Source organism: Anarrhichthys ocellatus, unplaced genomic scaffold (genome assembly GCF_004355925.1).
Source record: "Anarrhichthys ocellatus isolate YVR2014 unplaced genomic scaffold, GSC_Weel_1.0 scaffold30, whole genome shotgun sequence".
In the NCBI taxonomy this organism is placed as follows: domain Eukaryota; kingdom Metazoa; phylum Chordata; class Actinopteri; order Perciformes; family Anarhichadidae; genus Anarrhichthys; species Anarrhichthys ocellatus.
In genome coordinates this window covers 4,596,706-4,612,674 of record NW_022280060.1, presented here as the reverse complement: position 1 = coordinate 4,612,674, position 15,969 = coordinate 4,596,706, and the positions used below count along the sequence as shown (strand labels likewise).

General features: G+C 44.7%; 1 protein-coding gene across 3 annotated transcripts in view; it reads left to right on the top strand.

The window, feature by feature from the left end:
* Positions 1-10,223, top strand: part of rgl1 (ral guanine nucleotide dissociation stimulator-like 1) — a 21,727-nt gene extending 11,504 nt beyond the window's left edge. For 2 of the 3 annotated variants that reach the window (XM_031863891.1, XM_031863893.1), the window contains exons 2-18: positions 1,336-1,446; positions 3,148-3,356; positions 3,454-3,528; positions 3,682-3,872; positions 3,967-4,091; positions 4,232-4,447; positions 4,553-4,656; positions 4,780-4,864; positions 5,069-5,158; positions 5,469-5,555; positions 5,827-5,859; positions 6,007-6,128; positions 6,497-6,586; positions 6,724-6,907; positions 7,477-7,728; positions 7,820-7,934; positions 8,251-10,223. In XM_031863891.1, the coding sequence (XP_031719751.1) occupies positions 1,336-1,446; positions 3,148-3,356; positions 3,454-3,528; positions 3,682-3,872; positions 3,967-4,091; positions 4,232-4,447; positions 4,553-4,656; positions 4,780-4,864; positions 5,069-5,158; positions 5,469-5,555; positions 5,827-5,859; positions 6,007-6,128; positions 6,497-6,586; positions 6,724-6,907; positions 7,477-7,728; positions 7,820-7,934; positions 8,251-8,438 (2,277 nt within the window). In that variant the 3' untranslated portion in view covers positions 8,439-10,223. Of the gene's footprint in view, positions 1-26; positions 1,229-1,335; positions 1,447-3,147; positions 3,357-3,453; positions 3,529-3,681; positions 3,873-3,966; positions 4,092-4,231; positions 4,448-4,552; positions 4,657-4,779; positions 4,865-5,068; positions 5,159-5,468; positions 5,556-5,826; positions 5,860-6,006; positions 6,129-6,496; positions 6,587-6,723; positions 6,908-7,476; positions 7,729-7,819; positions 7,935-8,250 lie in introns of those variants that run through there. The other variant, XM_031863892.1, reaches the window with a different exon arrangement.
* The last annotated feature ends 5,746 nt before the right edge of the window (positions 10,224-15,969 follow it).

Sequence of the window (15,969 nt, the reverse complement as noted above, 5' to 3'; positions counted from 1 at the left end):
TATATATATATATATATATATCTCTGTCTCTGCGCCAGCAGCAGCTAAACAGAGAGGGAGAGAGATGTGCACTTACTAGGTTGCTGACCTTAAGACAAGATGCTGAACAGGGTATGGGGACGAGCATGTGGACATGTTTCAGACCAATGCAGCTTTTGACACAGACATGCTAACTGGTTTCATCTGCCAGAGCCAGTTAAGATCCCTTTTTTTTTTTACTCCTCTCCCTTTCTCTCTCTTTGTGTTTTTTTGTTTTTTTGTTTTTGGTTTGGGGCTTTCATTTCATTTCAGCATCACATGTTTCTGTTCAAACCCAAACACGGCCCAGTCGTGGCTGAGTGCCACCGGCCTCCACGACCGTCCATTCAGCCTGTTAACGGTGACTTTGACCTCTGACCTCTTTTCTGGCAGTCTCTCTGATTGGGGAATAGTGTGGACTTTGCCATTGAGCTGTGTGAATGAAAGTGGGGACAAGTTAGAGTGATCTTGGCGGCCGCTGCCCTTTGTGTGTGTGTGTGTGTGTGTGTGTGTGTGTGCGTGTGTGAGGAGGACTTGGTCATTATACTGCATGCGTGGTGTTTATATTTGGCCAAGTCCCTCTCTTTCGCCGTCTCTGTTTTTGTCTCTGTCTCCACAGTATGTTGATGTCCCGGCATATCGCAGGCTCTCTCCGAGCAGGAGTTTCGTATTTTGATTCCACTCTGCTCCCTCTGTTTGTTCACACGCTCTGCAGTTTGTCAGTGATTTACAACCAGACGCATTTGCATTTGGAGCAAGATGAGCACAGAACTATTTGCTGATTTAAGTGTGGTTGTGCTCTCACTTGTAATCAAGCTCTCTTGGCCTGTATAGTTACTCAGACAAACAGACAGAGACGTATCAGCGTGTCTTGTTTTATTATGTAGGGGGTTTTGTTTGGGAGACTTGGTCCATTCTGGCTCTTATCTCCAGCTTTCGGAGCTTGAGTAAAGCAGTCCAGCTCTGACTTCACCTCAGAGAGAAGGGGACACGGTGAAGGAGATGGATAGGGAGTAAAAGAGGGAGTAAAAGACGGGGAGGGAGGCCTGGCAGCCTGCAGTGGTGGGGGTTGGGGAGTTGGTCATTCTTGATGTTTTACTGCACGTTAGAGCTTCTTTTACCAGTCTGTTTGAGGGCTTTACTTGTGTTTCTTTGTTTTGGTTTTCTTCCGATGCTCCCTTCTGCTTTTCTCAGAGAGGTTTCCAAAAATGTCAGTTCCCATTTTGGTCAATTTTCGCAATGCCGCTTGGAAGTTAGTATCCTCTCCTTTCTTCTGCAGGCCTCTAACATTTCCCCTCTTATACTCTCTCCTTGCAGAGCTCGGTGCAGGACTGGGGGGAGGAAGTCGAGGAAGGAGCCATCTACAATGTGACACTGAAGAGGGTTCAGATTCAGCAGGCGGCCAACAAGGGGGCGAGATGGCTAGGGGTGAGTAGGCCCCGTCTGATGTCTCGCAGTGTGACAATCACAGCTGACGAAGCTTTTGACTCTCAGCGAAACAGATTACACAAATGAAAGCCTGATGCTGTTTTTTTTCCACTCTCTTAACCTGTTGCTCTGCAGAATGTGAACTGCTGATTTATACCCAAAGTGAAATAGTCCCTGCCTTGGAATTTACCATTAAGTAGATTGTGTTGTAAAAGCAATCCTGTGTGCAGGCCGCTCATCATAAAAACAGAACCTAATCTCTATTGTTTAAAGCAGACGGTGCCTTTCAATAGTGGGGCGTCTCTCGGCTTTGTGCTCTGTTGCTTTAACATTTGAGCTATAAATCTCCCCTTTTAGACGACACCTTTTAAGCTGGAAATCAACAGTTTCACCAGACCTGGACTGTTTAGCCAAAGCATGTGATTTCCTGACTTTACTGACTGCCAACAAAACGGCTTGCTCCCCTGTACAGCGGTGGTTTTACAAAACGCTGGTATGACAAAAAAAAAAAAGGTGGGGTATTAAAGGCTTTTCCTTGAGTTGTGCATTTTTCCAGTGCATATGAAGCATTGCTGTTTATACCAGCATAATAAGATGTTGTACAGTATGTCATTATACTGCACAGAAGGGCCAATTAGCTCTTTAGTTCCTCTTATGCGTTTCCTATTGAAGGAATGCATGAACCCAACCTAATAGAAATTACAGATGCCTTTTGTTTGCACGAAAAAGAAAATGCAGATCTTGTGTTGTTAGTTTGCTTGTACCGCTGTTGTCTCTTTGTGCTGACACGGGGGATGGCGGTTGGCACATAATAGAAGAAATGGATAACAGTTCTGTGGCTTTAAGACTGTATTGATGTATTGATGAATTGACGGCACGAGCTGCCAACTGTATTTCGAGCTAATTAAAACATCATGGGTGCTTCTACACAGTGCTGTCTATTGAGTGGAGTAGAATGGAGAGCGATCCCCATTGAGGCATTCTTATTTACTATAAACAGCCAATTGTCAGTGAATAACTGCAATTACTGTTCATTAGTGGGATTGTACACTGATGTGTGTTTACAGCCTGTGAGGCAGATTTGTTTGCGAACTCGGTTCTAATTGACTGTGAATAGTAAAAGTTTAGCCCGTGTGTGACTGCACGGCGGGTCACCTGACAGAGATCAGTAATAGGGCGTCTTTTGGTGCACTGAGTTGTTATCAGATGGACGTGGTGGGAGAACGTTGCTGTGCTGTCCTCCTCTCCGTCTGGAGGGACGGTGGAGGAGGGGCCTGCTGTGATTAAAAGCAGATTGGAGCGTTTCCTGTTGTAGCGTGCTAACTTCACCAAGGTCTCTTTCTCTCCGCGTCTGTGCCACCGCCTCCTCTGCTCTCTCCCTGCCTGTTTTGTAACCTCTCAGTCTATTTCCCTGTAGACACAATAGTCGGACACATCTGGTGATATCAGAATTATATATGGTGTTATGATTGTCCTCACTGCTTCCTCCCTCCATCTTTGTCTTCTGGTGAATTGTACCACTCCTGTAATTTCACCATTTAAAGCTTAACTGACAAATTGTTTTACGACGACGACCTGACTCGAGTGTTAATCTGCGATGCATTCAAGGCCAAACAAAGCAAAGAAAAGCTGTGGAAGCACCAGCCAAGTCACCACAGAGCATATTTAACAGTGTGAAAATATGTGTGCACGTGTGTTTAGGCGGAGGGGGATCGCTTGCCTCCCGGCCACACGGTGAGCCAGCTGGAGACCTGCAAAATCCGAAGTATCCGCGCTGGAACGCTGGAGCGTCTGGTGGAGACGTTATTGACGGCGTTTGGAGACAACGACCTCACCTACACCTCCATCTTCCTGTCCACCTACAGAGCCTTCGCCAGCACACAGACTGTCCTGCAGCTGCTGCTAGACAGGTGGGGCTGGATTGAAGTGTTGCACACGGCCATAATAATGCACGGCCGATATGTTTTAGTGGTTTTGAATATGCCCTCTACTTATTTTCTGCTGCAGGTATGGAACCGTGGAGGAAAATCAGCAAGATGCAGGCAAATGCAAAGGCTCTGAACCCAACGGAGCCATCAGAAGGTGAGTTCCATTTTCCTATCCTCATCACCAGTTCCATGTGGACAGCTTTCAATAGAAAACATTTTTAGTAACGGTATATCTGATTTATCACTCCTGTCCATCTGCCCTTGCCAGCTCTCTTAACACTCAAACCTTTCCCTGCTGTCTCCACAGTGCCTTGGCCTCGATCCTGCGTGCCTGGTTGGACCAGTGTCCCGAAGACTTCCAGGAGCCCCCTGACTACCCGTGTCTCCACAGGCTGATGGACTACCTGCGCAGGACCCTGCCAGGCTCTGAGGCTCTTAGACGGGCAGAGGGTCTGCTGGAGCAGCTGCAGAGTCAGGCCAGCATGGATGACTCAGATGGTAAGTGTCTTTTTTTTTAAACGTTTTTTATTACATATATTTCGATCAAATTTCCTCTGAGTCAAATCCCCTGTATATTTTTGCCTGCTTTCAGCTGGTTTCCACGGCAACAGTTCTTTCTGCCTGGGGGAAGAGGAGGAAGTGGAGATCGAGGTCCGGGAGGACTTCCTGTCGTTTGAGTCCGACCTGGTGGCTGAGCAGCTGACCTACATGGATGCGGTAAGTGGAGCAAATCGAGATGGAAACAGGTGGACTGGCAGCGCGCATTGTGTAGCAGCTAAAGGTTACGCAGGTTACACTCCTGCGGTGTTTCTTCAGTGTCGTCATACTAACGTCAGCCTGTTTTTCTTCTGCTACAGCTGCTGTTTAAAAAGGTTGTGCCCCACCACTGCCTGGGCTCTGTTTGGTCTCAGAGGGACAAGAAGCACAACAAGCACAGCGCCCCCACCATCCGGGCCACTATCACGCAGTTTAATGCTGTGGCGGCCTGCGTGGTCAGCACAGTGCTGAAACACAGGCAGATCAGACCGCATGTCAGAGCACGGGTCATCCAGCGCTGGATAGACATCGCTCAGGTTGGCAGAAACACACACACACACACACACACACACACACACAAATTCATCTATAAACCTAGCACCAAAACGGGCCATGTTGTGACTGTCCTTGTCTTCTTACAGGAGTGTCGAATACGCAAAAACTTCTCGTCTCTGCGAGCCATTGTGTCCGCGCTGCAGTCCAACCCTCTGTACAGGCTGAAGAGGGCATGGGCCTGTGTGCACAAGTAAGTCCTGATGGACGAGTCAGCATTTTGGCAGGATTCAGCAGCACGTCTGAGATGTTCACACATGTATTTTAGCCGATATGTCCGTTACCCTGAGCTAACATGAATCTGTGCTTCACACAGAGACAGCATGCAGACATTTGAAGAACTGTCGGACATTTTCTCCGATCACAACAACTACCTGACCAGCAGAGAGCTCCTCATGAGGGTGAGTTCTAACTTCGACATTTATTTGAAGGTCCCATATTCGAATTATGCATTTAGTGCCCTTTGTGAAATAAATTCCTATTTTTAAAGCGGGTAGATGTTATTCTCACAGACGTAGGACTTCTGAAAATCCTAAAAACATCCTTCATTCACTGGAGAGAATCTGGAGGACTAAAGCTGCTTTTGTTTTGTTTGCCCTATACAGGAAGGCACTTCAAAGTTTGCCAGTCTGGAGAGTTGTGCCAAGGAGCACCAGAAACGCACCCACAAGAGACTACAGTTGCAGAAGGAAATGGTGAGACAAAGCCCGTCTAACCACGATGCTTCTGCGACAAACGGCCAGACAAATGGAGAGCTAAAACCGAGCTTCGTCATTTAAAGCAACACATTCCTCTAAAGCAATGTGCTGTAAAGCGAGTTCTAGCCTCTCCAGTGGGATGAGACCACATGCTTAGCTTTGTTTACTTAGTGCACTGTGTGCTGTACTTGCATTAAGCCTGTTGTTGTTACAAAACCCACCCTGGCATCTGTAAATCACGAGTCTCCGGCTTTATTGTGGCATCCTTTTGAAGTGTTTATTTAAACTTGTGTGTCTTTCTCCACAGGGAGCCATGCAAGGAACAATACCATACTTGGGGACCTTTCTAACTGACCTGACCATGCTGGATACAGCCCTGCCTGACCTAGTAGAGGTAAGAAAAAAGAAATCCATAACCACCTGCTGAATGTGTGTGTGTGTCAATATTTGAGAGCATGTGTCTGCGAGTTTACACAGCTCTGCTGATCTGAGAGCCTATCTGTGTAACTGCTGTCAGAAAACCCAGGGCGTAAGTTTCCATGGGTGTGTGTGGAATTTCTGCCGGCCCACTGTTGGAGTGGTCCACCTAGCGCTGTTTGTCTAAGCAGCCATTGGTATGCGATGTCTGTCAGGGTCTGACAGCGTGCTCTTTGTGTCCCCCGCAGGGCGGTCTGAACAACTTCGAGAAGAGGCGCAGGGTGAGTGTCGCTGCGAGCGTCCTAATCTCACACGAGAGCACCGCGACAATTATCACAGGATGAGCTCGGCCGACGTGCGCCACATGTCTGACTCCCTCTCTCTCTATCTCTCTCTCTCTCTCTCTCTCTCTCTCTCTCTCTCTGCAGGAGTTCGAGGTCATCGCTCAGATCAAGCTGCTCCAGTCGGCCTGCAACAGCTACTGTCTGAGTCCAGAGCCGGCCTTCCTCCGCTGGTTTAAGAGCCAGGTTCTGCTCAGTGAGGAGGAAAGGTACTGCTGCTCTACTCTGAAGACCTTCTTCCTTGATTGCACAGTTATTCATTAGATAACGAGCACATTATTGCTTGAGCTTACGGTCTGCTGGACCTATTGTTCACAAACAGAGAGGAACAGACTTCTTTGTGTGCTTTCCTCGCCTCTCTCTGCTGTTCTGATGTCGTGTCTTCCCTCCCTGCTGCTCTATTCTACTTATTGCTTTTGCTCTGTGAACTCTCTTCTCTCCCTCCTTCTCGTGTCCTCTCTTTCTCTTTCCCTCTCTCTTACTCAGGAATTCATTAGTTCTCAAAAAACAACAACTCACCAGGCACATGATTTGTTTTATGATGTCTAAGGTTTATTATCAATGTTCTCTCTTGCAGCTACGCCTTGTCCTGCGAGATTGAAGGTCTCGGTGACAGCAGTCCAACCTTAGCCAAACCTCGAAAAAGCATGGTGAAGAGACTCAGCCTGTGAGTACATCCAGGCAAAAAAAGATGTTGACAAAAACAAAAACACAGAAGTATAGTCGCACTGTCAAATGTAAGCACTGGGTTGCTGTGACCCATTTGTTGTATTATCCAATAACCATACTTCCGTAACTTGGCAGGATGTTTCTTGGACCAGACAACAATGCAGCCAGTTCTCCCGTCAGAGAGATGCTGCGCTCGCCTCCTACTGGCAGCTCAGGGGAGAGCATGGACTCCGTGAGCGTGTCCTCCAGTGACTCCAGCAGCCCGTCCGACAGCGAGGGCATCACCCCCACTCACCCCTCTGACTCCCAGCACAACAAGGTGGGCTTATAGCGCCACAGAGAACGTGCTCATTCTGGTCACACTTAGGGACCGTAATAAAAATGATTGGTTTTGGCGAATTATGTGTTGCTAATGTATTCTTTGGACCCTCCCCCTTAACACCCTTCCCCGAATATGTCACAAATGATTTAACACTTTTGAAGTGGTGCAAATCACTTTGGTGTAAATAACTGAAATTGCACGAAATAAGGTGCTGTTGTTGTACAATTTAACCCTCATATGTTCATGGGTATTTACTACAGCCACAAAATCACATAACACAAAGTGGAAATTGTAATTGCCAAAATTATGGAACGCATAAGAAAATGATACATGCTGGTTATCGTGGCATTTATTCTGTCTCTCAGGAATGACATCAGCCTACTAGCTCATCGTTGATGTTAGAAAAATCTATTTTGAAGTCTTATGAGGGAAAATAAAATCAAACTGTTTCCCGTAACCTCAAATGGCTGCAATTGAATGCGTTATGGTTCAGTGCATTTGTGGAAGAAAATGATCCCCTCGTGGTTTTGTGTATCTATGTAACTTCTGCTTCTACGTTTCCTCAGCTGTCAGAATCCTCCTCTTGTAATTCACTCCACTCCATGGACACCAGCTCGTCGACAGCCAGCGTCTCCGTGACTCCCGCATCTCCCTCATTCCCCGGGCCCCCCTGCACCCATAGACGCTCCATCTCTCTCACAGCCATGTCCCCTGGCACCCCGAGTCAAACCCCGGCTTATAACACCCAGGCCCAAGATGCATGCATCATAAGAGTGAGCCTGGAGCAAGGCAACGGGAATCTCTACAAGAGCATACTGGTAAATAACTACGTTTGTGTTTGAGTCAGATGCTCTCGGTTTACATTTTTTACATGATATATGAGTCATTTCTTGTCTTTTCCCTAAATAGTTGACCAATCAAGACAAGACTCCGGCTGTAATTTCTAGAGCCACGGCGAAGCACAACCTGGAGGTGGAGCCAGAGGAGGGATACGAGCTGGTACAAGTCATCTCTGAGGAGAGAGGTAAAAAATACAAGATAGCTACATGTTGGGCTTTCCCAAAAAAATGTATCACTGTACAATTCCAAGGCATACAGTCATATATTTACAATAAATACAGGAAGCAGAAGCTGTTGTGGTAGAAAAAACTACCCCTCAGTATTTTCGATTCAGCATTTCAATTACTGTAATCTTTTCCACCGATCAGCTGTTTTTCAAACCACAGGAAGCCACAATGACCCATGTATTGCAAACTAAAAGTACAACAGCATCAGTAAGAGCTAAAACCATCCTCATAATGTCTGCTTTCTCTCCGCCTTCCTTCATCTTCTCCTTTCAGAACTGGTGATCCCAGACAACGGCAACGTCTTCTACGCCATGAACACCTCCGCCAACTATGACTTCCTGCTGCGGGTGCGAGGCTCGGCGAGTCGGCCGGTCCAGCTGCGGAGCCGCTGTAGCTCCACGCTCCCTCGCGCCCAGCACCGCTCCAGCCTGTCGCTGAGACTCAGCAAGGTCACGCTGTGACCCCGGACTGCAGGGACCCAGCGGTTCGCCCTTACGCCTACTAATCCAGGATCCTACAGGGCACCAATTTGATGTGGACTGTTGGATTTTAGAGGAAGATGCTGGAGGGATGAATGGACGAGGAGCTCTGGAGGAACCAAGAAGGAACACAAGGAGTCTTCAGACTTTTTAAGAGCTCCACTTTGACTCTCTTCTTGCGGCTTGAGTCTCACCCTGAACTGTGACCATCCCTCCCTGTCCTTTTCCCAGCCTTAATACGGAGCATGGATGTGTAAGCGTGACTGACTGCTGTGCCGGTGGGACTTGACTTTTGACTAGTGATGCCTGTGTCCGAGTGAAACAGCGACCCCGAGTGGCCTCCGCTCTTTACAACAGCAGGTTTTTGCACATGTTATGGGAGCAGCCGAACTCCTGACCTCCAACAGTATTCTGATAGTGACCGAACTTCTGTTTGTCTTGTGAAGTCTGTGTAGCTGAATATTCCCTTTAGTGGTAATAGAAGTGTGATGAATGCAGAAAGAGAAGAGGGATGGTGGAATAGAAGGAGAAGTGGACCGAGTGTCCAGTCCTGTTGCCTTTACCGATGAATGAATGAATGAATGAACGGACCTCTGAGAGTATTTCTGAATGATATTAATTGATTAATTGATTGACAGGAGCTCTGATGTCATTATTTTACCTAGTCGGGCATGTTTACCTGCCATTTCCGGCTCGTGCACAGTGTGCACTGTGTTTGTGTGTATTCAGCCCCTCTCATGTTGTGAGCTGTGTGACGAATGTTCCGTGCATTCTGATTGGTTCCCTTACTTGGTTTTAACAAGTCCATGGCAACTATTATAACGGCCTTACCTGCCCCTATCGTCGGGGTTTAGAGATGAAATCTGTGCTGCTTTCTAATCCAGAAAGATGTTCCCTCACCTCCCCACATTTTCAGACTTGTTTTTAAATAAATAAATAAATAAATAATTAGATGTGCAAGAACAGGGAGGAGGAAACGGACTTCCTGGAATGGAAAAAAACGCCACGCAGAGTGTCAAACTGATTTATACTTGTACCTCTTTGCCCTTCATTATATGAACTATAGAGCTGCACTTGTCAGTTGGTAGGAGATGCCAACGGGATGTGAATATAGAAGAGTGAACAAGCCGCGCTGTAAGTGGTCCCCCCCACCCCTCTTCACTAAATTAATTTCTATTTCTGTTTGTAATCGTGGCTTTTTACATGTTTTCGTAACACAATTCAAACCAGACACGTGTGCCAGATTGGAAAGCGGCAAAGTAGATGTTAACGGATTCAGAGGGTCATTAAATAAAAGACGGCAGCGCCAGATTCTACTGTGATGCACGTGGAAATCTTTACTTAGGGACACGTCACTTCACTGCACCAAAGCCAAGCACCTCCTCACACAGTGAACACCCATCTGTTTCCAACACCATCATAGTTTCACATAGCGACACTTCTCACCTGTCATTTGCAGATAAACACTCCTTTGAGCCTCTTTTTTTTTTTCTTCTGTCTCTTTCCGTTATAATCCACTCCTGCAGATCGTACACGCTTATAGTGCCAATTTGTCCAACCAGTTAATGTTCCTTGGTTCGATGTTACATTCCCTCTGGGAGAACTGGTTCACTGTTGGACTTGTGTTAATGGTCCAGTTGGGCCAATCGTTTGTCTCCGTGCAGCACTTCACTTTAAAATGTTCTCATTAAATCGCCCTCACTTCCTGTGTTCTTCACTGCCAAAGACTCTTACTCTACCTGAATAAATAAATTATTATCATTGTTATGGTGCTTGTCCTGTTTGTTTTTCGATTCCCTCTTATCCTTTGGAGAAAGCTCTGAATTCATAATGAGTAACTTCATAATTATTATAGTTTTGTTCAAACACAACTCTGTTTGGGACGGTTTCTCAGCTCATCGTGTTTTTTTTCATATTTCAAAGCACATCAATATGACTACACAAACAACGACTGCACACAATCGATCAATCACGAACGTGTCTCTTTGCCCTTGTGCTGTGACAACACGCTCGTCCCTGTTGGGATTAACATGATCAAGAACAGGACCACAGGCTGCTCTGGACAGAGCCCAAGTTATTTTGCTGAGTGGAAGACATTTCTGCTGAGTTGAATGCAGCAGTCACGACCTTCCTTTCCTGAAGCTGCTGCTGCGCCGCTCAAACACTTTTCCAGGAATTCAACAGACAAACGTGCATTTTTTTTTTGACATTCACAGGAATTTATAAAAACAGAAATAACTTTAGGGAATAGAAATTTCTTTTACAGGCCTCTGTCTTTCACTTTTTATTCAAAACACGTGCACTTGTTCTTATCTATAAAATGAGGAGTATGTTGAAATGTTCAACTTCAGCAGTCAAAAGTAAACCGAATGAAAGAAAGCGATCACATTATCGAGGTGGGTTATGTGGTGTTAAAGTGTGGATTTTATATATTTATACATGTCTTACTTGAGTCTGCTTCATTGTTTCAAGACAATCAACACAACCTTGACAACTTATAAAAAGGACCAGTGCAGGATTTCAGGGGGATCTATTGACCAAAATGTAATATAATATCTATAACCATGTTTTCATTCAGTGTATAATCACCTAAAACTACGAATCGTTGTGTTTTTGTTCCAAAATAGGCCACTAATGACAGAATCAAAGAGCAAAACAAGCGTAGTGAACATTGTTTCGATCGGTTAATGTAGGAGAGGCAACACAAAATGGAGAAAAGAGAGAAATCGAACACAAATTGTGTGTATGTGTGTAGAGAAAGAGCGAGCCGGTTCTTGCAATAATTAAGGTTAACAAATACTGGTTATGGTTTAAGGTAAGATTAAGTTTCCAGTCACTTCGTGAAAATCAATCCAATGCCAATTTCAGTGGTTCCTAATTTGAGGATCAACATAGGACACTAAGCTTTTCTGATATCCATATATGGACTTATTTTTATCCTTGTACAACCTTTGCTGGAACAGTTTTTCCACGGTCATTTTTAAATGCCTAATAGATCAGGTAGCTATGTGCTCCTCCCCTAATAAGTAAATGTGATGATTGAGCACACCTGCTTCTTATCCCCCCCTGCTCGTGGAGCTGTTTTTGTCCCTCAATACCCTGAAGAAGACCGTCATGTAATGATTTTTTTTGAGGTGTGCATTGTGTTTTCCTCTACACGAGGGGTCAGAACCCAAAAAAGCTTTAGAACTGCTGTCCTCGTTTGTGTGCATGCTGCGCAGGTCTCTTTGTTCCTCTCAACCAGAAAGAAAACTGTGTGTACTTTTTAAATGTGGTACACACTTTACACTACAGTCAATTATTGGAATTCTAGAGCAATATTCAGTCTTGCGTAGTTGTAATGAAAACACTGGTGCCTCTCTGCACTGTGCGACAGGTTTTAATTTGTGGTATTTTGACCAGTATCGTCCTCTGTATTCTGAGTTCATGCTGCTGCCCTCGGGCTGTATGCGTCACAAAGCTCCTCACGGCCACAAGCTATGAACACTCACTTGTGACTCCCCTTTTTCCTGCTATTAAATTACCATATTTACAATTTCTTTTTTTTTTTTTTAAATATTGGTTTCATTTGACAGAAAAAGCTTGATACTTGAGAGTACAAACCCCAGTGAATCCAAAAAGAAAACGTTGAGGTGGGGAGCGCATAGAATCCCGCCACAGACTACAAAGAAAACAGCAGATAAACATCAATGAGAGATACATAATGCATGGTAATGGTAATGAGAACCAGAAGCACGACATGAACTCAGCAGGCACGCTGGCTATATAGCCGCAAAATGAATGTGCTGCAAAAATATCGAAGAAGCAAAATACTCTCTACCACTTAATGTTCAAACCTTTGTGAAGAAGCCTGCGTGTTCCTTTTGAATGCTGGAGAGGCCGTTTCATCAGAGGCCAGAGCTCATCCTTCATGCTGGCAGCTTCACTTGCAGTGTAAAACATACACACAAGGACCAGGAGTGCACACACACACACACATCCTGCTTTGTGATATCATCCTGATATCCGCTCTGACTCGGGGGGCTCAGACCGTCTCAGTTGGAGGTCTCTGTGCTGCAGGTACACATACATTCAGTGCAAACCTGTCTCTGTCTGCGCTAATGATGCACTGTATTAGTGGATGGTTACTAGTGGTTCTGATGTCTGAATCAGGTGAGCTGGAGAGCAGTTCAAGAGCTAATTGTGTACAAAAGAACACAATTTCAGATGTATGGAGGGGACTGCCAAACCTAAACAGATGTCAGGCGTATAGAGACAACTGAGACATGCGCGCAGGCCTAATGGTTTACATTCCATCACAATACAAGTGTGTATTATTTTAGCATTGTTTTAATTTCATAAATCTGTAACTGTGTATGCTAGAGAGTGAATTATGAGATAAGAAAGGTTAAAATGTGTTCACATAATAAAACGTTATAGTCATCTGATGTTGAGCTACGGTCGGCTATAATGGATTCTACAATGCTGCCAAAAGATTCATCAAAATGTATTATTCTTAAATTAACGACAAATACCACTGGTTAAGGTTAAGAACAAAACTTTTTCAAAACGAAAAATATAAAATATTGTTTTCCCCAGAAACCTAAGTTTCAGTTACTTTGTGCCCATACTTACTTGCACTATTCTCTGAGAGCGTGACCCTTTTTTAAAAAGTATTTCACAGTCTTTGCCGGTTATCTGCAGCCTTGCCTCACACTCACAGCGAGTTCATCGGGTCACGGAAACCTGTGAAATTCATGCGTCCAGTTGACACAGTGACATCATCCACTTGGCAATAATGCAAATCTCTATTTACTTTCCTTATCCAGGCCCTTTTATACTCTATGGTAAGTGTTTCTACGTACCATCTCTCAAACTGATATAAGTCTAAATGCTCACCACCATACAATCCTCAAGCTGAGAACATGAAAAGGCTTCAAAGCGCCCCGATTCACAAGTCTTGTTTTAAGTCTCCTGTTGTCGAGAGCCAGCACGTCCACAATCCTTTGATACACGTCAACATGAAAAGGCTCTCTGTGCTCGGCACTGTGTGTGCATCCGAGTGTGGAGGAGTGCTGGTGCTGCTGTTCGATGCAGTAGGTCAGGCTGCACTAACTACGCCTTACGCAGGGGGATGAGGACTGCAGCTGCTTTTAATCCGTAAGAGCATTTGAGTGGGACACCAGATTGTTTATGTAGTCCATTGAAAGCGAGCTGGCACAAGAGTGTGTGTGTGTGTGTGTGTGTGTGTGTGTGTGTGTGTGTGTGTGTGTGTGTGTTCAGAGGGAGGAGGATGATCTCAGCTTACGATCCATCTGTCCCCGTTTCCCCACAACTCAACATGGTGGCAGACAGTGAGGAGAGGCTGGGACAGACCTGAGTCCTTTGGTACTGGTTTAATTAAAATGCATCATTTGAGCCTTTTTGGCACAGATTTAGCCCATCCCAAAACACGACAACTCAACAGAGGAAGGATCAAAAAACACACATACTCACACCAGGCAATTAAAGGACTCATTTACTCATAAGCCAATTATTCAGCCGAGGCGTTCTTGGATGTGTCTCGTGCAGCCCTGTGAGGCCGTCCACTGCCGGCAGGTCATTATTCACAGAGTGCCAGGGCTGCCATGAGACACACGGTTACATTGACTCCAGGAGAAAAGGCCATTGTCTTGCAGCATAGAGCACATCTTCACTACAAAACGACACCTAGATGGAAGAAATACCAGCTGTTTTTTTTTTTTTTAAAGAGCAAAAGAGTCAATAATTATCAATTTATGATTATGTTTTATTAACTTCTCAGATATCGCAAAAAAAAAAAAAAAAGAACTGACAATCTTCAAAAGCTAAAAAGGAGTCAGTAAAATAAACAATGGCCAACATTTTGTAACACCAGAAATCCAAACATTTGAATAAAAGACTTCTTTACAAACCAAAGCTCTTCATTTGTCAGCTTGAAGCTCCCCTTTAATCGTTCCACACACTTATGTTCCCCTAAACACCTCCCAACTCACAGCTTTGCTGTAATAGTTGTACTCCTCCACAAATGATGAATTATAAACACCTTGAACAAAAAAAACTAAAACCCACAACTTGGTAAATGATGCTGCTCAAACTCAGTTGCTGCATATTTGAAATCAAATATAATATATGACAAAACAATTATTTAGCAATATGACAAATGGTCACATTTTTGTATCCAAGTGTCCTGTGTAGTGGAAAAAGACTGGACCAACCACATAGATGAATACACATTCTGATAAAAGAACTTAAAATGTGAACATTTTTGCCTTTGGTTACGAAGATACCAACATAAACAGCAGGTACACGGAGTAAAGCCCGAAAAAAAAGTTACACTTTGGTTCATATGTACACAAGAAAACCCCAAAAAAAGTCATCATCTCAGCTTTCAACTCAGAAGTTTAAAAGGTACAACACTCATGTTCATGTAAATCAGATTTTTTTTAAGCTATACATTTGAACTTTTCATATAATTTCAGCTTTGCGAGTGTTGCACCTCCACCTGTAGAACCCTAGTGAGAGTGAAGGGCTTTTTGTCACCAACAGAGTGCAGTGAATCTAACGGACACAAGTTATCTTATGGAGTCATCCCAAACACGAACCAGACAGCCAAGCTGATAGAACTCTAAAGCAGTTCCTTTTTGTACACAGATCATAAGAAAAGACGACGGGACAATTTACCGTGTACTAGTTAGTGATTTCCCCCGAAATAATCAGCGCAAAAAGAACAATCGCGAAGGGAACACAACATGCTCGAGACAGTTTGCAATAGTTACAAAAGTCACACCAGCAGCTAGAAAAGATCCGTTTACCACTCTCAGTCAATTCTGTATAAAACCAACAGTGTGACCAAGAGCCTCGACATACAGACAGATGTTATCGGCAGTTCATGTAAAGGCTGTAAACCAGCTGTTTTTACCTGTGGCACAGAATAGTAGCGGAATAGCTTCGTTGGGAGTGTAAATGTGGCCAAAACGCTGTTTCTCAGAAGAGCTTCTTACTGCACTGCATCTCATTGTGATGAAACATCTGGTCCTGTGCTTATCGGTGTATAAGAGCGGGAAGGATTTCCATAAAACACTAGATTTCAAGGTGACGTCACTTCTCAGATTGACAGAACTGCCCCTCAAGATGGAGCGAGTGAGATAGAAACTGTCTGGAGGTAGAACACAGAGGCCTGTTTTAATGTTCGCGTTGCTTCTCCGTTCCAGACACTGAGGGAAGCAGCTGTGACCTACTGGTGTGAGACATAAACGACACGAGCAAGACTAAAACAAATCGGACAGACTCTCAAGACGCTCCACTAGATGACGGAGCTTTTTCGGAGGCTCTTGAACTTCTTTATGACAGCCAATCAAACGCTGTTTCTGGGATACAGATGTGGCGCAGAGACTGAAGACATTATAGAGAAAGTTAACGGTCTGTACCTCAGTTTTAGGATCATAGTTTGCTTCATTACCTGCAGGCACACACACACACACACACACACACACACACACACACACACACACAC